At 34.7% G+C, this 25,115-nt stretch overlaps 2 protein-coding genes across 4 annotated transcripts; one reads left to right on the top strand and one right to left on the bottom strand.

Annotated features, from left to right (window-relative positions):
* Positions 1 to 1,474: 1,474 nt before the first annotated feature.
* On the top strand, positions 1,475 to 10,079 carry LOC104105944 (kinesin-like protein KIN-13A). Of its 2 annotated transcripts, none has more exons than XM_009614378.4 (14): positions 1,475 to 1,515; positions 1,825 to 1,922; positions 2,047 to 2,289; positions 3,148 to 3,369; positions 4,321 to 4,500; positions 5,342 to 5,446; positions 5,624 to 5,701; positions 5,867 to 5,948; positions 6,405 to 6,567; positions 7,004 to 7,333; positions 7,894 to 8,112; positions 8,195 to 8,777; positions 8,892 to 8,957; positions 9,714 to 10,079. In XM_009614378.4, exons 3-14 carry the CDS (start codon positions 2,101 to 2,103, stop codon positions 9,894 to 9,896), a joined length of 2,400 nt encoding a protein of 799 aa, XP_009612673.1. In that variant the 5' UTR covers positions 1,475 to 1,515; positions 1,825 to 1,922; positions 2,047 to 2,100; the 3' UTR covers positions 9,897 to 10,079. The 2 variants fall into 2 exon arrangements, with proteins under 2 accessions (XP_009612673.1, XP_009612672.1); XM_009614377.4 differs by lacking the exon at positions 1,475 to 1,515 and adding an exon at positions 1,539 to 1,676.
* A 1,664-nt stretch (positions 10,080 to 11,743) lies between these two features.
* On the bottom strand, positions 11,744 to 18,153 carry LOC104105945 (ubiquitin-like-specific protease ESD4). Of its 2 annotated transcripts, none has more exons than XM_009614382.4 (9): positions 17,095 to 18,153; positions 16,931 to 17,010; positions 16,741 to 16,831; positions 16,505 to 16,603; positions 14,474 to 14,566; positions 14,274 to 14,393; positions 13,932 to 14,035; positions 13,673 to 13,745; positions 11,744 to 12,160 (listed from the first exon to the last, which is right to left on the bottom strand). In XM_009614382.4, exons 1-9 carry the CDS (start codon positions 17,920 to 17,922, stop codon positions 12,098 to 12,100), a joined length of 1,551 nt encoding a protein of 516 aa, XP_009612677.1. In that variant the 5' UTR covers positions 17,923 to 18,153; the 3' UTR covers positions 11,744 to 12,097. The 2 variants fall into 2 exon arrangements, with proteins under 2 accessions (XP_009612677.1, XP_009612674.1); XM_009614379.4 differs by having other exon boundaries at positions 16,741 to 16,834; positions 17,095 to 18,152.
* Between the last annotated feature and the right edge of the window lie 6,962 nt (positions 18,154 to 25,115).

Genomic DNA, 25,115 nt, shown 5'->3' on the forward strand with positions numbered 1-25,115 from the left:
ATTTTCTGTCAGAATTTTTTTTTTATATGTTTAGGAATTACATAAAAACTAGTATAGTACTATTTAATCAATTTATAATTAAAGTATTAAGATATACTTTAAATTTAAACATACTAATTGGTTTTCAAATAGTATTCATGTTAAATTTGATACACAGAGTATTTTGTGTTATTTTTATGTAGATGCAACTTGTACAATAATAATAATAATAATAATAATAATAATAATAATAATAATAATAATAATAATAATAATAATAATAATAATAATAATAATAACAACAACAACAAAATAATAATTGAACATTAGATGCCAATTGAAAGAAAATCTATAAATCTGTTAGAACAAGATTTTGTGCAGAAATGCCTTCTTAGTTCTACCAAGTCTGTAGGGGCAAAATAAATAAAAAATAAATAAAAACTGAATAATTATTGCTCCAACTACTTACAAATAAATAAAATATCCCTATTTTACCACAATATTCCATTGATAGTAGCCCTGTGTTTGAGTAATTTTTACAAACGAGTAGTATGTTAAAAGATTCAGAAACTAGTAAGACAACATAAACAGTGGATATGTATTTTACAATTTATGTAATACAAATTGATATACTAAACTCTATTACTCATAATTTGAAGGACATTACAAAGACATGCTGAATTATATAGATTTTGAAAGAATGTTTTACATAAACAGGATAATTATACGAGGATAAATGAAATTTTAAAAATAATACATTAACAAATGGTGCAATGTAATCGTGATAGTTCTCACAATTTCGACTTTCTCTTTTCCTAAATATACAACATATGTAATAAATATTGATGTATTACATTTCAACAAGAGAACCACTTTAAAAAGGGACAGATACACACTAATCAACTTGAAATAAGATACAAGTTTTTTCAACCTTTTGTACGATATATTCTTGTAAAATACTCATAGGCAAAAAGATCTCTCTCTGCTCTCATAGCCGAATTATCCAATGTTCCCGTATATAATTATTTTTCGTATTTTTAATTATTAAAAAATTAATCACTAAATTCACTAAATAAAAGTTCAAGAACCAGAATTCGATACATATAGAATTTCTCATTAGCATGAATGCATTTCTTAATCTGTAGTTAGCAATTTTAACACAAAAAATTTTACTTAATCCTCAAAATTCATAAGAAGATAATTTGGAAGAGATCACGACTCAAAATACATGAATCTCATCATTGAAAACAAAAGAGAGGAAGAAAAAACATTTGGATCACATTCTTATATTTCACACTAAATGTTTTTTAATTAATTGCGTAATAAGCTACGTACCAAACTACAAAAGAGATATATCAGGAATTTGTCATCATTTAAAGGGTATATTAGTCTATCCAACATTACAAATTGTCAAAATTTAGCCGTTTAATCCTTTTTATTCAAAACATCATACCTGTCAACATTATATAAAAGGACACATTTACAGACACACATTTATATAAAATACAGTCAGATATAATTTCTAAATCAAAAAAGGTGGAAATTGATTTTTTTTTGTATGATCATAAGTCTTACGCTAACGCTTTCGCTTCTTTTATCAATTGCTTCAAAGCAAATTCATGAATTTTGTTTTTTCATTTTTTCAAAACTACATTTCTCTCAGATCTGTTTCTAGAAATTTCTATTCAATTTTTTAGGTACTGCGAAATGTTTATGATTCAATGCGTTTGATTTTTTTCTTCTTCGCGTGGATTTGTTCATTTCTTATGTTGTGAATTGTTGTACTGTAGGCATACGGTGTTGTACTTTCTAATCGTTTTTTTTTTGTTGTTGTTTGAATTAAAGGTTGAAATTGATTGGTTTACGGTTCCTTTCAACTTTGCTGGATTTACACGTGATATGCACGTGATTTTGCCGCTTTGATTTCGACGTTTTCCCTCTCAGTAAGCATCTGGATCATAATTTACAACTTTTTTTCGCTTTGTTTTCATTTGGGGTGTGTGCGCGTTTATGATGTATGTAATTGCAAATTATTGATATTTTGAATTTTTGTTGTTATTGTTGAAGAATTGAGTAATAGATTTTGAAAAATTGGCTCCGCAACGCCGATCACAGCGCCATATGGGCGGCCAAATGCAGCAGAGCAATGCGGCAGCGGGTACTGCTCTATACGATCATCCTCCGGGCAATGCGAGCCCCACTGGTGATGCGGGAGATGCTGTCATGGCGCGATGGCTTCAGTCTGCCGGGTTGCAGCATTTGGCCACTACCGGTGTCGATCAACGTCTGCTTCCGAACCTACTTATGCAGGTATAATACCTTACTTTATAATTCACTTGTGCTTTATCTACTAGTAGTAGTTTTTAAGTACAAGATCAATATTGTTTACATTTCTGTCTGAATAACTTGACAGAATAGTAGTTGTCACAATGCATTGCACTAAAGAGAGATCTAGCATATTAGCAGGAGGTGTATGTTCACCACTGACTTAGAGGCGGATTCATGATTTGAATTTTATGGGTTCAATTTCGAATTGTACCACAACTCATTTGATTTACTAGGCTCAAAAATCATTTTATTTGCACTTATTTAGTGAATATTTTTAACACATATATATGATTCGAGCCAAAGCTACTGAGTTTAGATAAACCCGTATCTGTAACTCTATAATTGCCCTTGCTCAGACTGGGACAGTATATATGTATATAGAAGATTTGAAGTAAAACCTTAAAGATATTGTATATTATATATTCAGATGTACCCTCATTGTCTTTAAATCTTACGTTGTTGTATTAGTTAAATTGAAGTCTTTGTATGTCCTGCTGCTATAGTACCTAGGGGCCTTTTTATTGTTATTTGGTTTACCCCTCCGCAAATGTGGTTATATAGAATGCACTCATACACAAGCATGTCACATCGTTTTGTATTCTTCATTTTAGACCACTGACTCCTACGGAACTCTGTTAGCCTTAAACGCAATTCCGGCAGCTGAGTATCTAGATCATGGAGTTTTATCTGCAGAGTGATATTGATCCTCTTCTTTCGAACTCGCTGTATTCTCTTTCTTTTGGTTCTTTACCATGGGGGTTTAGTATGTCAATCTTTGTTTGTTTGGATGTTGCCATTTTGAGTTCGTTAATGATTTTGAAGCCTGGATATTGTTTGAAGGGATATGGAGCACAGTCTATGGAAGAAAAACAGAGGCTTTTCAAATTGATGAGAAACCTCAACCTAAATGGCGAATTTGCTTCTGATCCATATACTCCAACAGCCCAAAGTCCAGGAGGGTTTGGAGCATCGGATGGCTTTTATTCTCCTGAGTTCAGAGGAGACTTCGGAGCTGGGCTGTTGGATCTTCATTCCATGGATGACACGGAGCTTTTAACTGAGGTAAGGATCATTTTTAAAAGTCTGGACCTATCTAGTACCTAGTTTCCTTCTCTACTTTGCCAGTTCTTGTGCAAGAATGTACATTGTTTTGCCGGGAACCTCCGTTTTCGCCGCATTTTGTAGCTGATTTATAAATTAATAATATATTTATAATTTGATAACACATTCTGCCATACTAGTCTCAGTCTGGCCCTCCTGCCCTACACCCTCCCAAGAAGGAAGTGAAAACAGAAAGGAATGTGTAGGGTTACTGAATATGGGTTCATTGAAGAAACTGACAGTTTTGTCCAGTTAGAAAGGTGTTTAACAGTAACTACTTAGCATTCTCTTTGTTACCAATTGTACAAACAGATGTCACTGGGTTAACATGTTAAGCTAGACTGAGAGCTGTAATTATCTTATTATATTTAATAGTAAAGTGTTTTGGTTTTTAGATTGTGGAGACTATGAGGCAAGAAATACCAAATTTATGTCTGGAATTGGAACCCTTTTCCGAGATAGAGGGGGAATTTAAAAGCTTGGCTTTCCTTGCACTAATCGTGGAATAACTCACATGTCATGGTTTTCTGCATTTTGAGGGAACCAAATGAATGATTTTGTCGTTTATATCCATTGAAATATGCGTTGCCTTCTGCGGGATAATTAGTCTCTTTCTTTTACAAGTCTGATGGGATAACTAGTCATATATTGTGAATATCCTTATTAGTGGATATTGCTCCATTGTGCTTGAATTTAAATAGGTTGTAGGCCATGTTCTTTCTTTCATAATCATCAGTCTTATTAAGAATCAAGATCCTTTCTTAATGGTTAGACTGGTAAATGTTGGCTTAATGGTGATCCAAATCTTTCTCATTTGTAAATACCAGGCCATGTGTCTTGTAATGTTTCTGACTCTATTGTCATAAAGAAAGGAATTTCTGCTTACTAATTCTGGCCTTGTTGTCATTTTAGCATGTAATTTCAGAACCCTTCGAGGTGTCACCTTTCATGTCGGGGGTAAATAAAGCATTTGATAGTGACAACGATCAACAGCAAAAAGCACAACCAGAGACGGATGCTGCAGCTGGATTATCCACAATTGAAAAAGAAAATAATGCAAGAGAAAACAATGTGGCGAAGATTAAAGTAGTGGTATGTCAATTGTGCATGCGTATTATCGACTTATTGTTCTATAGAGGATGCAAGTTATGTCATAATTGTGAGACACCATTGAGGAAAGGTCTCTTTGATTGGCCTGTATCTGGGAATGGGAGGGTTCAAATGCATCTGTGACCCTATTAGTAATACGAATATTTTTTTTTCTTTGGTAGATAGGAAATGAGATGGTGATATCTTTGTTGTGTTTATTTCGGCAAGAAAATTGGATTTTGGGGCATATTTTCCTATTGGATCCTAATTCTAACTCCTACCATTTAATTACCATTGTTTTTATTCATTTCTAAGATGGTAATTTGCTCTATTATGCCAACAAAATGCGCCTTTACTTAAAGATCATGTTTGAGCTGCCTATAGAACCAAATTAAGTGTTCACATGCTTCGCATTAGTGAAAAGATGTTATTTGAGGATCCACGTCCTGCAAAAAATTCTGAGGTTATCGCAGCCTCCACTAACTTGAAATTGATATGCAGCTTGAAATAATATTGCTTTAGTATTTGGTAATCAACTGCATGACTATTGTCTAGACGTTTGCTAGATGTTACATTCATTCTTTAGCCACTTTCTCAATGAATGCCGCTTTTACAGAAAACTTGGGAGTACTGGAAAATGAATTTTAAGTCATATTTTTATTGTCCTTATATGTTTCTTTCCAGTGATTAAAATATGCCTTCTAGTTTGATAAGACTTTTTTCTTACTGCTTTTGCTATTTTTTTGTGCTTTAACCCCCCTTCTTCATGCGTTTCATGGTTGTTCAGATGATTTGTTTATTCTTTCTCTTTTCAATTTCTAAAGCTGACGTTAGCGTTTGGCAGGTGCGTAAGAGACCTTTAAACAGGAAGGAAGTTGCTCGGAAAGAGGATGACGTTGTCACTGTATCTGACAATGCTTTCCTCACAGTCCATGAACCCAAACTTAAGGTTTAAAATGTCGTTTTCATGTAGAGTTTGATTTGCATCACATGATTCAGGGGCTGATGTTTGCTTTTATAGTGACTTACTTTGCAAAACCTTTATCAATCTCTTTTTTTGGTGGATAAATCTCATTTAACCCTTAAAATATTTGGGAGGAACTGATGTTTGGTTGTATTATGGAAGGTGGACTTGACTGCTTATGTTGAGAAGCATGAGTTCTGTTTTGACGCTGTTCTAGATGAGTATGTTACAAATGATCAGGTATCTTTTCATCACCTACATAGAAGATTTAGTTACAAAGACTGCTGCTTTACATAAAGGATGTGCAGAATTTTTTCATAACTGATTTGGACTACCTTCATCTTTTTTTTCTTTTCAATAGTAGGTTATTTACCACCCACTTTTTGCATATCCACTGCTTTGCAGGTTTATCGAGCCACCGTGGAACCAATTATCCCAACCATCTTTCAGCGCACAAAAGCTACATGCTTCGCTTATGGCCAGACAGGTCTGCTGCATTTCTTCACATGCTTGATTCATTTTGTTCCAGAGGCTGCTTACTGTTATCTTCTGGCACTTAGCTGATTTCTGCTTCGACATGTGCTAGTACCCTCTTGGTACTGCTTTATTAATATCTTACCTTATCCAAAAAAGAAAAAAGATGTTGCTCTCTGCATGTTCTGTAATTTCAAATCTTCTGGTTCCATCTTTGATCATTCCCCCTTTAAGTTTTAGCAAGTATACTCTTTTGGTATAACTGAAGATTCATATACTCTTTTGGCACAGAGAGTTCATAGTTGTGCTTCCCAAATAGAGGAGCAGTAATTTGGCGATGGATTTAAAAGCTAGTCAATTTGTCAATGCTGTTTTTAGCAATGTTAAACTTGCTTCAACTGCTTTTGTAATTGGTTATCTTTTCATTGTTTTTTCTTTTCCTTTTCCTTTTTTCTCTTTGATGATTTAGGGAGCGGTAAGACATACACGATGCAACCATTGCCTCTTAGAGCTGCAGAGGATCTTGTTAGATTGTTGCATCAGCCAATTTATCGTAATCAGAAGTTCAAGCTGTGGCTCAGCTTTTTTGAAATATATGGTGGAAAACTGTTCGATCTTCTTGGTGATCGGAGGTTGGTATCCTTATAATGCTTCGAAAATTTCGTTTTACCTTCTTTAAGGGATATTCTACATGCTCAAATGACAACTAGGTAATGTCATACGTGATACAAATCAAAAACTTGCATAACCTAGAACCGGGCACTGGGTCCCCATAATTTACTCTATGGTGTCAGGAGAGTAGTGGTACCTCTTCCAATAATTTCTCAAAATACAGGAAAGTAAAAACTGAAAGTAAGAAATCTGAAGACATGTAGTGTCCTAAATGGTTTGTGGCCATGTGGCTATGCCAATGCCGTGGTTGGGAGCATGTTGTCTTGGTTGTCCAACTAATAGATGATTAAATCATTGTAAAAACTGCTTATACTTCCGTTCATGATTATAATGCTTCATTTCTGAATCATTTATTCTTCGCCATTTCTTACCAGCTAGTTCATAATTATTATGTAGGAAACTTTGTATGAGGGAAGATGGGCGGCAACAGGTTTGCATTGTTGGACTCCAGGAATTTGAAGTTTCAGATGTGCAGATTGTAAAAGAGTATATTGAGAGGGGAAATGCTGCAAGAAGTACTGGATCAACTGGTGCAAATGAGGAATCGTCAAGATCACATGCGATATTGCAGCTTGTTGTCAAGAAACATAATGAGGTCAAGGAATCTAGAAGAAATAATGAAGGAAATGAGTCCAAGGGTGGGAAAGTTGTCGGCAAGATTTCTTTTATTGATCTTGCTGGTAGTGAGAGAGGTGCAGACACAACTGATAATGACCGACAAACAAGGTAAGTTCTCATGGCACACTTGTTGCTGCATCTTGTTATGCTTCTCTGGAATTTCTTCTGATATGGTGTTTTATTTTGCTTTTTTCCCTTTGGCATGTTTTTCCTCGGATGTTGTGTATCTGTTTTAATAGTCATTTCGTTGAACCACCTTAACATAAGGTCTAGGGAAGTTCTAGCTGGGACGTCTATGCTGTTTCATGATCTTATTCTAGTAAGGATTAAAAGTACGAGGTCATGAAGAAAGTTTGGTGTTATTATTCTGAATTTTATGCTCAAGGGATAATCTTCCAAACACTGGAAACAAAGAACTTGGCTGTGTCAAGTACCTTACTTTCTACTGTAACAAATCTTTGAGTTTCCACTTTTGCCAGTTTGAGTAATTTCACATGAGTATTCAGCACTTAGAAGCTGTTTTGCTTCTTAAAATTTTACTTAAAGGCTCCAGATCGTGCCTGCTTTTCTTTCTCTCCTCCCCCACCCCCTTCTCTTCCAAGCACACTGCATTGCTGCCAATTTGTTCGAGTAGCATATTTGAAATCTACATATTGGTTTCTTTTCAGGATTGAAGGAGCAGAAATTAACAAGAGTTTGTTGGCTCTTAAAGAGTGTATCCGTGCTCTCGACAATGACCAGATTCATATTCCATTCCGTGGCAGCAAACTTACTGAGGTGCTTCGTGACTCCTTTGTCGGAAACTCAAGAACTGTTATGATTTCCTGCATTTCTCCTAATGCAGGATCATGTGAACATACACTCAATACATTGAGATATGCTGACAGGTAAAAAAAATTCTTTAAGCGTCGGTTGATTTTATTTTTTCGTTTTATTAAGCATGGGATTATACTAACATGAGACTAACAGGGTCAAAAGTCTATCCAAAAGTGGTAACGCAAAGAAAGATCAGAGTGCAATTTTAATACCCCCTACATTCAAGGAAATGTACTCAGTGCCAACTTCGGCTGTTTCTGCTGGAGCAAGAGATGCTTATGAGCAACCTCAAGAGTCTATACTATCAGAAGTAAGCAGAAGGACAGGTTTTGATAAACAACCCTCTAGTGTTGGTTCAAATCTTACCGTCACTGGTTGGGAGGAAAGTGGGGCAAATTCTGGTGGTATGGACAGGGACAGGGACAGGTTTGAGGTGAAGAATGCCTATGGTATTTCAGCTGGTCAAAAACTGTATTCTACAACCAACTTGCAAAGTTCTGATGTAGAAGAAAAGGTGCCGAAAGTGTCGCCACCTGGGAGGAAAGTATATAGGGATGAGAAACCTGAAAAGCTAGAACGGCCAGGAAATTGGTCAAGAAAAGATTTCTTAAGCGCTGATTCATCTTCTACAAGTTATAGACAACAACCTACGAGTATCCCCACAAAAAGTAATGGATCAAGACAAAATGAAGCTTCTTCACCCCCTCGTGATGAAAATATCAATGAAATACTAGAGGTTGTTAGTCTTTTATTTGCCTTTTGCTTTTCATTTTGTGAATTATTTTTTCTTTAATAACTGTTATAAACTTCTCCAATGATATCGGTGTAATTTTCCTCTTTCTATGCACAGGAAGAAGAGGCCCTAATAGCTGCCCATAGGAAAGAAATTGTAGATACAATGGAGATTGTTAGTGAAGTAAGTTTAATCCTATGTTAATTTGTAGTCTGTTAATTAATATTTTACCTCCCTGCAAAATGCAGAAATATTATAAGTGTGTTCCCAGGGAGGGTTCTGCATTTCTGTGTTATGCATTGCCGTTGCCAAAATGCAGCTTGTTTTCTCTTGAGTGTTTCTTAATTTTTGAATTTTCTTTAATGTTTTCCTTGGATGTACTGCTTCCTCACCTAACAGTTGGATGCTTTTGTCTGAGAACCTACACGACTCTTTGACTGATCATTTGTGGCTATGGAGTTCATGCTTGCTTGTAATGGAATTCACCATTGTTTTCTTTTTCTTTTTGTTTTGTCTGTTGCCTCCCATTGTCTTAGTTATCTACAATTTCACTACCTGTATGTGTTTTGGCTTTTTAAATAGGGATTTAAAGAGGTGGTGGATAGTAGGATAATTCTAATATGTTAGTATTGCTGCGATTACCATTTCATTACTTGTCACCTCTCTCTCTCTCTCTCTCTCTCTCTCTCTCTCTCTCTCTCTCTCTCTCTCTCTCTCTCTCGCACACACACACAGAGTTTATTTATTTAAAAGAACACGTCTTAGTTCCAATATTTTGTCCATTTTCTTTTGGTGATGATAGCTGCATGTTGTGAATTTGTTATTATATCCTCTGAGTTCCTATTAACAGAGCAATGAGAAGGACAAGTTTAGGCCAAACAAAAATGAGATTGCATTAGCCATATACTCGTGATAATTAATTAATTCTTTCGCTATCAGGAAATGAAACTGTTGGCAGAAGTTGATCAACCTGGAAGTCGCATTGACAATTATGTGACACAGCTAAGCTTTGTGCTATCTCGCAAAGCAGCAAGTCTGGTCAGCCTTCAGGCTCGCCTTGCAAGGTTCCAGCATCGACTGAAAGAGCAGGAAATACTGAGTAGAAAGAGGGTACCGCGTTAGGCATGAATCTTTACAACATATGTGGCATCAATTTACTTGTATTTACTCTCCCCTTTGTAATCCCTGCAAGATAGGTTAATTCTCTCTTCCATAAAATTGTTGTAAACAAATGATAAATCAGGTGAAGAATCACTGTGCAGATTTTTTACTAAATAGAAGAAAGAAAACAGTGTTGTCCTCTCATGAGCTTGAACCTGCTGAAACTACCAGATGTTAATGTTTACTCTCGTATTCTCCGTGCTCCTCTAGATATGAGTACTCAGAAGAAGCAAGAAAGGCATCGCAGAACTTGTAAATTCACTATGATCATAATTATACGGACTTCTGAAGATTGATCGGTCCAATTTATAGGGATCAGGGATGTATTTCCTACGTATTAGATGTTTGATTACATCTGAAAAAACTTCTAAGATTATATTATCGTTGTGTTGTTTACTGCTTGCAGCTATTGCTATTGCTTTTTTTTATCTTTTCTTGAGCCGAGGGTCTATTGGAAACCGCATCTCTACCCTCACAAGGTCGGGATAATGTCTGCGTACACTCTACCCTTTCCAGACCCCACTTGTGGGATTACACTAAGTATGTTGTTGTTTGTTGTTTTGCAGCAACGAAACTGATTTGATACCTCCATTGTGAATAAAGAAGCTGTGGTTTTATCTAGAGCTAATAATAGCCTGTTTAGTGAAAGCATGTGTACAGTTTTGCTCGAATGCATTATTTGCATGTGTTTATTATGAAGTAATTCAATCATGAATGTTTTTAATTTATGCTTACAGCTAGTATTTCATTTATATATTTGCAACTAGTGCAAAGTATTCTGACCATTGGAAGCTCATTCTGAATGTTATGTTGACCTAAATAAAACCAAAACCAATATGTTAACAGTCCAAAACCAATATGCTCAGAACTGTTTGATCTTGAATCATAGCTTTACTTGTTTAACACTATGCTCTCACTTGAGTCCCCTAAGGACATTTTCTGGCGACTTCATCATTTTACTTCAACTCCATGATCTAAAAATAAGTAATGCATATGTTTTAATGCTGTTTTTATGAAAAAGATTGTTGAAACGTGCAGTAAAACTATTCATCGTAGTATTCTTTCCTATAAATCACTTTTCATTTTTGTTTGGGGTTGCTCTAGTGGTGAGCACCCTTCACTTCCAACCAAGAGGTTGTGAGTTCGAGTCACCCCAAGAGCAAGGAGGGGAGTTCTTGGAGGGAGGGAACCGAGAGTCTATCGGAAACAGCCTCTGTACCTCAGGGTAGGGGTAAGGTCTGCATACACATTACCCTTCTCAGACCCCACTAGTGGAATTATACTTTGTTGTTGTTTGTTGTTGTTTGGGTGGGGTGGGGTGTGGAAGTGTTTGGGGGGGGGGGGGGTGGGGGAGGTTGTGCGACCAAAGCAAGATCTTCATGCCACAATTTTGTGCTCCTTTTTGCTAAACCTTGGGAATCATTTACCCATACCATTTTTGTTAGATCATCATTATGCACAAGCAACTCAACAACCATAGCACAAATTTCATTCCTTTCACTCCAGTGATTTGTAGCTTACTTCAAACTTCCTCTAGAGAATTTGGGGAAACAAGATTTTCAATGTATAGACTAAACTCGATCACACCATCATATTTTATCTGATTATCAAGATTCTTGATCCTGTTATCTCTTGAATTAAACCATGCCAAACTTATAAAATCAAGCCTTTCTTGTAACAGCAGGAGTTCAAAAAATCACTTCCCACCACCCAACTTCTATACAAAAGAGATGGAGTAACTAACTAGCTACAGAATAAACTTTACTGATCTTTGATGATAAGATTTTGGCTATGGGGGAAAAATAAGATAACACAATCCAAACACGCGATACCTCTGCATGTGCCATACATGAATATTAGTTATACAAAACAAATACAACTCTGAATTTCATCTAAAGTGAAATTTGAATGCTCTCTGGGGACCAAAAAGACTGAATTAAAAAATTAACCTAAAGAAGCACTTTCAAACTCAACTTACAAAATCAAGCCTTTCTTGGATACTAACCAGCTAAAGATTGAAATAACACTTTTGACTAATCACACTAAAGGTCTTCAAGGAATAGTTAGCCTCGCATCAATCACACAACATTTGAGCTACATAATCATTCCTTTGTTGAAACAGGATATACTACATGACAAAAAAGGAGCATGCTCAGGATTGTTTAATCTGCTTTCAACCTCAAGATCTCCTTCGCAGTCCTCAACCTAAAATACGGCATGTCTTCCTACAAGGAAGAAGAAAAAACGTTTAAACTTTTGATTAGCATTTTTTTTTTTTGCAGAAAACACTCAATCCCGCCCCTCTCCCAACCACAACCCCCAAAAGCAGACAATAAAGAAATTAAAGTACAAGAAAAGGAAAGGGAAGAAAAGTCTTCAATTTAATCCAAGCTGAGAGTTTCCAAAGTATACAACTTGCTGGATGGTGCAAGCAAACTACTCCTTCCCTTTCATTTCATATATGAAGGTGTTTGACTTGGTACAAAATTTAAGGACTTTTGAAACTTGTAGTCTTCAACATAGCATCACGTCATTAAGGGTGAAATGGGAAGCTCACAGATAAATTGTTTCAAGAAATAGAACGGCATCATTCTTTTTGGAACAGACTAAAAAGGAAAATATATCACATAAAATTGAACAAATGGAGTATTTTTATTCTCTTTTGGGGGAGGCGGGGGAGTAGTCCAGTTGTTGCAAACAAATTGCTAGAGTAAAGAAATTCAGCCACCTCTATCTAATGCCATGACGATGATCAAAGCCTTCAATAGGTAGTAACAGATGTGAAATACTAATCCATGAGGAAGAAAGAGATGGATAAGAAACCATGTAAATTATCAAGGACGAGAGACTCAAGTCAATATTCGTGAAATGATAAACCAAAATGGTCTTCAAGGAGAGAAGAAAGAAACATGTTGATAGAAAGGAAAAATGTCATTTTACAATACTCTTGGTCTCATCCTGTTTGAACAACTTTCTTATTTAGCCTACTCCAGAGATAATGACCTCCTTTCCATATGGAAAATTCTACCACCTTTAAAAAGTCAATGAGTATGTTAGTATAAATACTACTCCCTTCGTTTCAATTTAGATGAGGTAGTTTGACTCGGCACGGAGTTAAAGGGAAAAAAAAGGACAGTTGAAACTTGTGGTCTTAAAAGCTTAAGGGGTTTTGTGGGGCCATGATATTTGTGTGGTTATAAAAGTTTCTCATTAAGGGTAAAATGGGTAAAATGGGTAAAATGAAAAGTTTAAAGTTGAATTATTTTCAATTGTAGAAATGTGTCATTCTTTTTGGAACGGACTAATAAGGAAAATATGTCATCTAAATTGAAACAGAGTGAGTTTGTATTATTTCGGTGTCGATGTACTGCCTTCATACCCATTTCATATCTTACAACTACATATACTGACTTATCTTTACCAAGTGCAAACATACTATCTGCACAAGCTTTTCTCAAACTTTTGTGAAGAGTTAACGTAGCCGCACAATTTAGAATGGCGATAAAACATAGTTTGCAGAAAAGGTTTTATTTTTGTGAGCAGATTGCAATAAAAGATTAAAAATATTTCGGCATACGAAATCAATGTGTCAGTGGTACAAATTAATTCCAACTATGACTCTTAAATTCCCATCCCTACTCAAAAGCAAGCTTTTCTTTGTCTTCTCACTCAGAGTTGGTATGTGTAACGTGTCAAGGGTAAGAAAGCATCAGATAACAATGCAGCACACGGTTTACCTGATTAAAACAGAGGCCTATATCTCTGCTGTAGAAATCAGCATTTTTTATCATGAACACACCGCAGTCAAATCTGTTCACAATGAAAGTTCACCAGTTTAATCAAATGATAACACACAAAAAGTGATAGAAAATCTGAAGTGACTCAAATTGCTAGCATAAAAAGAAAATCTAGCAACTGCCTCAAGAATTGGGAAAAAATGAGTATAAAACATAAGTTCACAAATCTTAAGAATCATTAGACCAAAGTGTTACACACCCATTCTTTTGCTCCGGAAGGTCCTCCACAAACTCTTGCTTCCATGAACTAACATCAATGTCTTTCCCACTTTTGTCCTTCACCTCATCAACAAAGTACCTAGCCTGCACAAAGATATCAACAGACTGTAACATCACTCAAGCTAGAGCAAAACCTCAAGAAACATGAGATCTGCTCTTTCCTCAACGCCATTTTCTCAGTCACAAATTACCTAGATTCTTCTTTGTTGCATATTACAGTCAAGAAAGAAAAGAATAGGAAAATTTCAAAAGATATTAATTTTAAGAATAAAAAAGGTAGCATGTCTCGACAAGTTTTCCTTTGTAAAGATACCAAACTTACCAGCACTTTCAACACTTGAGTATCCCTTCCTCTGAGTGAATCAAGATATTGGAACTTTTCATCCTTCTTATTGATAACAGCTAAACACCAATGTATTTCTTTGTGGATAGGGACAAATATCTAATTAGGAGAATCAAATTAGTACATAGAATATAGCAAAACATATTAAGAAAAGGAAAACAAATGATAGAACATTTTACTTTATCGCATTCGAGTAGGCAGTATCCCAGCTTTCTTTGGGATGTCCATCTTCTCACAGATTGATAGTTATAGCCTCCCCTGCCACTTATCAACTGAAAATGTAGAAGTATTTACACGAAAATGAGCAGATTTTCATTCAAAATCTCAACACATAGTTTCCAGTAAGGTGATAATAATCAGTGATTGACGTTGCAACCTTGTAAAGTGAGCAAACTAGATCATATAATTTTTTTGTTAAACCTAATAACAAGTTGACCACTTTAGAAAGAGAAACTAAATGGTGTCAATAACAATAGATCATTCATTGTAGAGCATGAACTAAGAGGCAGAATCAGATCAGTATATGAACAAAATATTTCATGAATATATTAGGTCTAGGAAAAAAAATGGTAATGAGAGAACTACCGACGATGGTAGTTATGGATCAGGTAAGGAGTGTGTGATAGAGAATACAAAAACTTCATACTCTACTCTTGGCCTAAGCTTATGCTAACAGAGTGCATACTGGAGCAAGCACTGGTCAGTACATTCCATACATCATCTAAATCAACTGCAGAAACCAGGAAAAGTACTAACAGCATATTGTAAACCATTGCCAACCATAGGTTTGATGAGACGAGTCTGTTATAAAGAAAGACAAAAAACTGCCACGTATCTTCTCTACGAGCAAGGATGGGAGATGGAAGGAGAATCAGCTTTTGGAATCATAGGTGGTGTGGAGAGGATACTCTGAGGGTCTCTTTCCCCCACGTCTTCAGAGTTTCAAAACGGAAGGAATTGATGGTTCAACAAATTCGCAAGGAGCATGAAGGAGGTAGTATGGGACCTCTCATTTAGAAGGAACATGCAAGATTGGGAGATTGCGGAGCTCCAAGATTTGTTGGCACTGCCATATGGGCAAGGCAGGCCCCAACCATCTTGTGATTCTTGGAGATGGGGGTTGCATGGCGATGGTTTGTTCACCGTAAAGTCCTTTTACCAGAGTATGTTAGTGAGAGAGGAGGCCACTTTTCCATACTCCTCGATCTGGATTCCTAAGGCGCCCACGAAGGTGTGCTTTTTGCATGGCTAGCGGTGAGGGGAGTGATCTTGACTGCTGAAAATTTGCGAAAGAGAGGAATTACACTTGTTAGTTGGTGCTACATATGTAAAAGCTCAGGGGAAGAAGTTGATCATCTTTTGTTGCATTGCGCTGTGTTCTCGGGTTTGTGGAGGGCAATCCTGAATCTTTTTGGTGTTCAATGGGTGATGCCAAGCACTGTAAAGGAAATGTTATATAGCTGGGTGGGTTTCCGTAGAAGAAGAAAGCTAAAGGCGTGGAAGTTCGCCCCGTTATCTCTCATGTGGATAGTTTGGGGGGAGAGAAATAGGAGAGCTTTTGAGGAGATTGAGTCTCCTTTTTCACATCTTAAGAATAGTCTCTTATCTTTGATAGTTTTTTGGTGCACTCATATAGCCCCTACTTGTATAGAAGATTGGGCGTCATTTGTAGAGAATCATGTTATGATGTAAATTCTCTACTTTTTGGTATACTTCTTGTATACGGGAGTTTTCTCCCTTTTGATTAATACAATTTACCTTATCAAAAAAAAATCTTCTCTACGAGCACAATGTTAGAGGCATACAAACATGAATAGTAACTTCTATGTATACACACATATATAAACATGAGTAATTAAATCCATCTTATAGTTCCACAATTTCGACAAAAACTCTTCTATTTATATTAATGACTTCAAAATACTTATTTTACAATCTTGTTCTTGGACATCCATAAAGCAGCCAACAGAAATGATCAGCAAGGCCGCACTTTTACTTTCAGATAACTATTATAGACTACGTTGTGCGGACTCTCCAAAATACTGCCGCACCCGTGTCGGATTCTCCAAAAATACACTGCTTTTGGAGAATCCGACACGCACCCGGCGATATGTTTGGAGAGTCCGAGCAACATAGATTATAAACCAAACCCATATATCAACACAGTAGTTGTAGAACTGAAATTTTGAGCTCAAAATCATAGAACTGACCTTCTTGTAAAAGAATGTGTTAAAGAAATGACATTTCAAGAACTTTTGGGGCTCCCTTTTCTCTCTCTCTTTTAACAGTTCAAGATACACATTGATAACCTGCAAAGGACAAGTCATCCATGACATTAAAACTAATTATATTCTTTTTCTTCTTTTCCATATTCACCGCCATTAAATACCCCCCCCCCCCCCACAGAAAAAAAACCCAGGGTAGGGAACTGAGCATAAAATATCACCTCATCATTCAACCATTCCCTAGGTCTTAAACATTGCAATATTTCTCCAGTAATATCAATATTGGAGTTTTGATGGGTCACCAAAACCCGTCTTCTGCACATAATAAGACAAATACAAACATATAACGAGAATGCAAATAGAAAATAGAGAATTGAGCCTCATACAAAATGAGATGTGTATAAACCATACCGATTGGATTTAGATAGAGCACGCAATACCTCAGCCTCGTCCTCCTCAGTGAGAGGCACAAATGGTTCTGAAATCACATCCTGCAAGTTAAAAGCATCAATATAAGGAAATTAAACTACAAGCACACTAAAAACCAAATCATAAAGCGGATTCTATCATAGTACCTGTTTAACATGTTCTCCTTTCTTCTGAGGCCGCAACAAACTATACGTTTCGAGACACTTCTCATTATATCCAATCTGAAACTGCAGTCTTTTCAACTTATCATTCATTTTCCCCACTGAACCAAGCAATTTCTTATACAAAGGGACATAGAAAGCAGAATCAGACGTGGGGTTCAACGCTAGTGTGTCTAACATCTTCCCTACACTCTCTTCCTTCAAATTTCCATCATCCAAACCCGCAGTTACCACCGACGAATCCTTACCATCAACACCATCCAAAATTTCTACAGCCCCATTAGTCTCCTTCCCCTCTTGGCTCAAAATTACACTTTTTTCACCAACCCCACCTTCCAAATTACCAAAAAAATTATTTTTTTCACAAACCCCAGCTTCTAAATTACCATAAAAACCACTCTTTTCATAAACCCCAGCTTCTAAATCACCCTTTTTAGCATCATCATCATCAATAAATATCACTTCCTTAACTTTTTTCAAACATCTTAAACTATAAAAAGCACTTTTCTTAGCTTCATCGTACACTCTTGATACAAAATTACCCATTTCAGGAGCTGAATTTGCTGAAATACACTTAGACCCAAATCTTGATTTCCTACATGGAGCATGAACTTGTCTTCGGATCGGGTTAATTGGATCCGGGTACTTCAAAAACCGTTGCACAGTTGATTTTGGTGGATTTAGGGTTTGATATATAGAAAGTTTGGGTTTTTTTGAAATGTGGTCGAAATTGGAAGGATTTGAAAATTGGGTTTTGTAATTTGAAGAGAAAAAATCGTTACCTCGCTTCCTATTGAACGTTAACGCCCCCATTGAAGGAAGTAGAAATTTGTAAAGAATGCTCAGAAATCATCAGATAAGATTAGTTTGTGCATTTGAGTGAAAAAATCTGGGTTCAATTTGACTAACCTTGAACGGAAATTGAAAATAAAATCAGTAGAAGTACCAGATTTTGCTCAGAAAATTGAATAGAAAATCAGTAAATAATTGCCAGAGTTTGAACAGAGATGAAAAGATCAGTAAAATACCAGACTTTGGGGGGAAGGTTATTGGTTTTTTGCGGTTTTGATTTGTCTTTTTAAGAGTGGGGTCCAACAAACAAATTAAGGACTACGTAAATGCATGCAAAAAAAAAAAAAAAAAACAAAATTACATACACGTTTTAAATTTGGATTTTAAGTTATTAGTATTGAATAGGGAAAGAATTTTTATATTATCGCCTATAATTTAAATGAGTGAAGGAGAGACTAGGTCAAGATGTATCCGTGTGATCTAAAATAACTTGTTGAAATTTATTTTTAGAAGGTTTAATTTTCGTCGAGGATTACTCTTAGACGCTTGCAACTCTTATCAAATCGAACCATCAGCTTGGCAGTAAATTAATTTATTATGTTAACTCAGTCAATAAAAACTCTTAACATGGTTTGATATCAAGGGCGAAACCACCTTTTAATTGACCACCCTTCGTCGAAATATTACGAAAAATTACACTGTATATATGAGTAAATATTAGATTTTAGATGTGCATAACATATATTGAACACCATTTGTCGGAATCTTTTTTACTTCTTTCAAATCTAAATATCCTTGAAAATTTTTTTGGTTTCGCCACTGTCTGATATTATTGGCTTTAGATTAATTTTGTACTATTTTTTCCAAAAAAAACCTCAGCCTTATGCATAACTTTTTTTCAAATAAAATTTCTAATGTGGGGTTTTGTTTGTATACTCAAATTGTACCAAGGTACGTGTAAGTTTCTTAGATTGCGGAATTTCAGGCAGTACCAAATATATTTATATCTAGAAATATATTTACAACTTTTAAAAATATATAGGATTTAACCCTATTACACTGCATTTTGTCGAAATTGCGAACGCATTGTTGGATCCAACACCGGCGGAACTGAGTCAAGGGAGCCATTAAAGTCTCCCAAGAGAAAGCACATTATTCACGGACCTTCAAAATCTAATGGATCTACAGTTTTGAGAATGCATAAGCGAAGTCAGGATTTAAAGTTTACTGGTTCCGAAATCTGATCTTTTTAAGCTTAAATGAGTTTTGAATTAATTATTCGTACATATTTTACGAATTTCTTAAGACTATTGGGTCAAAATTACTGGGTTCGACCGAACCTATCACATACACTAGGAGAGGACATAGTGCAATGACATCTTTAGAGTCCCTGAATCAGTCTCAAAAAACGGAATTTACATTAAATAGCCGCAAGTATTACAGTATATGCAGAAATGCAAAAGAAGGTTCAAATGAGCTGTATATATCAGTATGGCTCATAAAATGGTCTTCTTTACGGGTCTTAAATTTCAACATCTATCTACTATCGTATCATATTATTATTTTAAATACAATATTTATTTTAAATTTTATTTAAATTTTATTTTACCGTATCGTTAAATCCGTCATTACGTAACGATGATAAGTGCCATTATATAGAACGGCAAATTTGGTGGCGTCGTTACATTGCTTTTTTCTCTTATCTTGCCCTTCCTTATTATTAAATAATCATATTTTACACTTTACCCCACTCTTTTATATAATAATTCTACTTCGTCTAATTGCAAATTTATTCTTCATATTGTTAGTGTGTACATGATATCATGAAATGATGACAAACGATACATCTATCCAAACATTGTATTTATCAAACAATATAGTATAATACAATACGATACATTATGAAACGATACGTAACAACCATCCAAACAAGCTGAACGTAACAATGCCTTTTCTTTTCATGTTTTATTGGAATAACTCAATACTCTTTCTCCAAATTTAAAATACAAGTGTCCCAATAGAGGATTAATAATCAGAAATAGAACCTTATTGCTTCATAGTTACAAGTCATTTTTCATCACTTTGAGTCTCTCACGAAAATTGTGCAACCCCAATTTAGTCATTTAGTGATGTCTTTCTTGTACCAAACGGTGAGAAAACAATAGGCACTTTATGCTCAGAGTTTCAATTCAATCACTTGAATAAAAGAATTTGACATATCGATTATATGATGTTATTGTTTCTCTTTTCATAACTTTCGTTGAGTCGAAGGTATATCGAAAATAATTTTTCTACCTTCGTAAGGTAGTAATAAGGTTTTGGTACACACTACTCTCTCCAGTTCCCACTTAAATTACACTGAGTATGTTATTGCTATTTTTATTGTTGTTGTTGTACTTGTTGTATTGTATGCTCGGGTGCGAGAACGACGGATTTGGTGTGGTGGCGTCGTTAACTTGCTTTTTCCCCTCATTTTGCCCTTCCTTATTATTAAATAATCATATTTTACACTTTACCCCACTCTTTTATATAATAACTCTACTTCATCTAATATTGCAAGTTTATTCTTCATTGTTAGTGTGTGATATCATACGACGACAAACGATACATCTATCCAAACGTTGTATTCATCAGACAATACAGTACAGTACAATACAATACAATACAATACAATATAAAACGACATGTAACAATGCCTTTTCTTTTCATGTTTTATTGGAATAACTCACTACTTTTTCTCCAAATTCAAAATATAAGTGCCCCAATAGCAGATTAATAATTAGAAATAGAACCTTATTGCTTCGTATTTACAAGACATTTTTCATCACTTTGAGTCTCTCACGAAAATTGTGAAACCCCAATTTAGTCATTTAGTGATGTATTTCTTGTACCAAATGGTGAGAAAACTATAGGCACTTTATGATCAAAGTTTCAATTCAATTACTTGGACAGAAGAATTTGACATATCCATTATATGTTGTTGTTTCTCTTTTTGTAGCTTTCATTGAGCCGAAAGTCTATTGAAAATAACTTTTCTACCTTCATAAGATAGGAATAAGGTATGGGTACGCACTATTCTCCCCATTCCCCACTTAAATTACATTGAGTATGTTATTGTTGTTTTTATTGTTATTGTTGTACTTGTTGTATTGTATGCTCGGGTGCGAGAATATTTTCCATTACCTGCTGCCCCCTCCCAATAATACCAAGTAATTTGATATTGATGCATCATTGATTAATATATAGTATCAAACAATATAAAAATCAGGAAAAATATACAAGTGTTTCTTGTATACAATATAAAACATCAAGATTCAAAATAGTACTGCTAAGCAAAACCTGATACCTACCTCTAATTAAGGTCGAAGGAATTTATACCGTACCACACCCTTCATTGGTCTACCTCTTTAAATGACTTTATCTCAAGATTTCTTTTTAAAATTTTCGAATTGAAATTTGGTAAAAACTTTAGAAAACTGCTTTAGGCAGCATCTTCTTGTTTTTCCAATATATATAGTAGTCAAAAACGGAATTGTTGTTTTCACTTAAACTAATAGTATAAAACAAATCTCGTGAATTTAATTTGTTGGCCAAAGGAATGATAATAATAATAATGCCAATAATAGAAAATGATATTTTTTTCGGGAGAATGACACAGTTACCCATAAAAATAAAACTATTTACCTTTCCCTACCCATCAAACTAATTACATTTTCTATCCATAGTAGTTTGTGGGGAATTTTCTCTTTTTTCTCCAATTTTGTTTTTAATTTCTTTGCTTCTTTTCTTTTTGCCTTTTTCCCTTTCTTTTCTCCTTTTCTTTTTTCTAGTTTTCTTCTTATTTTTTTCTTTTTTCTCTTTTTTTATTCATTTATTTTTTCCCAAATCGTATTATTATTATTTTTACCATAACTTATTTCACACTCAATTTTGACTCCTTCTTTATTATTTTTATTTTTATTTTTTTTCTTTATTTCTTGTTCCTTTTCTAATTCCATTTAACTCCTTTTTTCTTTATTTCTTCTTCCTTTTCTAATTTCATTTAACTTCTTTTTTTTTATATTCTTTTTCTCTTCATAATCTAATTTCATTTATTGTTTTCACTATTTTTTATTATTCTTATTTTTATACAATAATAAAAAATAACTGATATAATAAATATTTGTTCACCTTTTTTTAAAAATATAACTAGTATAATATACATTTTGTCTTTTTTCTCATTTTTTAAATTCAGTTATTAAACTAAAATAATATCAATTGTCACTTGATCTGATTCACTGAATATCACACTGACTGCTGTTGAGAATCAAAAATTACATAATCAGATTCTAAGAATCATCACGTGATTGTCATGCAAACCTTGATCTCCCTCCCTACAAATATCAGTACACACTCTACCATTAGCGGTAACACATCTAGTTTCGGAGCAAAAAAATATAATCTACGGCCGCCAAATCTCTATATATACTAATTAGAATAGAAATAATAATAAAATATTAGAAAATACAATAAAGTATAAGTAGCAAAAAAGACTTGTAGTACCATATGATACCAATATGGTATATATATGTCAACAGAGTATATGATTGCTCTAGAATATTGCTACAACTATCTGCAACTATACTACTGTACCAAAACATTAAAGGTTGCAATAAAAGCACGAGAAAATTGCATGCTCGCATTGCAAGCTAAATATTCGCAAAGCAACTTGCCAATTTCGTATACTAACAGGGTCTATAGTTATATGGGGTCGTTCCAACAATTGCATGTAACTATAAAAGTATTACATAATACACATAATCTATGTCCATCAGCACAAAATAATTTTAGCACTGCAAATCATGTTCATATAAATAATTTCAGAATAGAATTTACTTAAAAATGCAGCTAAAACAACCAAAAAAATATTCAAACAACCATATGATACCAATATGGCATATAACTATACCAACATGGTATACAGTGGTTACTTGTTAATTTCTGCCAACTATATGAATATACTACTATTACATAACACACATGCATAAAGAGAAAAATAAAAAAATAGTGTACCACATATTAATATAATAGAATATTTCAAGATATTGTACTATATTATTATTATTAAAAGAAAATCAAATAGTATACCAATTAAATGCATCTAATACAACAAAAAAATGAATCAACTAGCATATGATACCAATATAGTATATAACTATACTAATATGGTATATAGTTGTACGAGGTCGTTCCAACAACTGCATATAACTATAAAAACTATTACATAATACATAAAAATTATCCATATGTACAAGAAAATCCAACACAACAAAACATTGTCATATAAATTATTTCAGAATAGAATTCACTTAAAAATGCAACTAAAATAACCAAAATATATTCCAACTACCATATGATATCAATATGACATATAATTATACCAATAAAGTATACAGTTCTACAATATATCAAAATAATATCTTGTGTTCTTCATTCAACATTATACTATTATATTAATGGTATTTTGATGATTCCAATAGCTTGGTACTGTGATTTTTGACTTTGACATGTGTCCGGATTTGGATTTAGAGGTCCGTAGGTTGGGTTGGTATTTTTGGCGAAAGTTGGAAAGCTGAAGGTTTTGAAGGCTTATAGGTCTGATCGAGAGTTGACTTTGTTGATATCGGGTTCGGATATTGGTCCCAGGAGTTGGAATAAGATTGTTATGTCATTTGTGACTTATATGCAAAATTTAAGATTATTCCGAGTTGGTTTGATGTGATTCGGTGTGAGTTTTGGAAGTTGGAAGTTGGAAGTTCATTAGGCTTGAATCGTGGTGCGATTCGTGGTTTCGATGTTATGGGTTAGTGTACATGTTGGTGAGGGCATTGGTGTAAATGCTGATGAGGGCATTGGTGTAAATGGTGATGAGAGTATTCAAGTAAATATTGATGATGGTATTAATGTAAATGTTGATGAGGGTATTGGAGTAAATGTTGATGAGGGTATTGGTATAAGTGTGGTGGAGGATATAGAAGTAAATACTACTGAGGGTAGTGGTCCAGGGGTTAGTGTACATATTGGTGAGGGCATTGGTGTAAATGCTGATGAGGGCATTGGTGTAAATGGTGATGAGAGTATTCAAGTAAATATTGATGATGGTATTAATGTAAATGTTGATGAGGGTATTGGAGTAAATGTTGATGAGGGTATTGGTATAAGTGTGGTTGAGGATATAGAAGTAAATACTACTGAGGGTAGTGGTCCAGGGGTTAGTGTACATGTTGGTGAGGGCATTGGTGTAAATGCTGATGAGGGCATTGGTGTAAATGGTGATAAGAGTATTCAAGTAAATACTGATAATGGTATTAATGTAAATGTTGATGAGGGTATTGGAGTAAATGTTGATGAGGGTATTGGTATAAGTGTGGTTGAGGATATAGAAGTAAATACTACTGAGGGTAGTGTTGTAAATGCAGAACAAACTAGGGCTACATTTTCAGATGAGGATATAAATGTTGATGAGAGTGCAGCTGCAGAGCATGACAACACAAATAAAACAGATACAAATCTGTCTGAAGATGAAAATTTTGGTGAAGATGACCTTGAAGATATTCCAGAAGAAGATGACAGCGAGATAGATGATGAGTTAAGATGTGTGAGGAATGCTGCTAGGGAAGTAAAGGGAAACGTGCAGAAAAAGTATGTGAATGATGCTGGATCACAAAGTAAGAGGAAACAGAGGAAAAAACTTATTTTTATAGAAGAGGTAATTCTTGGTAAGGCTGGAATTGATAAGGGGTTTGAAGATATAGGGATAAAAAAGAAGGATAAATATATTGGAAAGCTAGGTGGGGATGAAGAGTATTTGGACGGCTCAGATGTTGGGAGTGTAGACCCACTTGCTGAACCTGGTGTTGATCTTCCTCCTAGAAGAAGAAGTCAAAAGATCAAGTATGACTTGGATGCTAAAATTCCTCTGTTTGAGTTGGGCATGATCTTTGATAATGCAGAAGATTTTAGGAAAGTTATTGCTAACTATGCTATTCAATATAAAATGTCTTTAAAGCTTAGACCTAATGAGAAAGATAGAGTAAGAGTTAAGTGTAAGCATGAAAAGTGAAAGTGACAAATATTTTCTAGTAAGGATAAGGATTCAATGAACTTCACTGTGAAAACTTATATACCTGTCCATAAGTGCCCAACAAAGAACAAGAACAAACTTTGCACAACCA

The sequence above is a fragment of the Nicotiana tomentosiformis genome, chromosome 12 (genome assembly GCF_000390325.3).
Source record: "Nicotiana tomentosiformis chromosome 12, ASM39032v3, whole genome shotgun sequence".
In the NCBI taxonomy this organism is placed as follows: domain Eukaryota; kingdom Viridiplantae; phylum Streptophyta; class Magnoliopsida; order Solanales; family Solanaceae; genus Nicotiana; species Nicotiana tomentosiformis.

What these genes read in the sequence shown, in the direction of transcription:
- LOC104105944 (XM_009614378.4), top strand. Translation starts at nt 2,101, where the DNA reads ATGGGCGGCCAAATGCAGCAGAGCAATGCGGCAGCGGGTACTGCTCTA. An exon ending in CTTCGCTTATGGCCAGACAG is followed by an intron (nt 5,949 to 6,404) that starts GTCTGCTGCATT and finishes TTGATGATTTAG; the next exon opens with GGAGCGGTAAGACATACACG. An exon ending in ACATTGAGATATGCTGACAG is followed by an intron (nt 8,113 to 8,194) that starts GTAAAAAAAATT and finishes TGAGACTAACAG; the next exon opens with GGTCAAAAGTCTATCCAAAA.
- LOC104105945 (XM_009614379.4), bottom strand. Translation starts at nt 17,922, where the DNA reads ATGGGGGCGTTAACGTTCAATAGGAAGCGAGGTAACGATTTTTTCTCT. An exon ending in AAGGAGAACATGTTAAACAG is followed by an intron (nt 17,011 to 17,094) that starts GTACTATGATAG and finishes TTTAACTTGCAG; the next exon opens with GATGTGATTTCAGAACCATT. An exon ending in CTTCCGGAGCAAAAGAATGG is followed by an intron (nt 13,746 to 13,931) that starts GTGTGTAACACT and finishes CATTGTGAACAG; the next exon opens with ATTTGACTGCGGTGTGTTCA.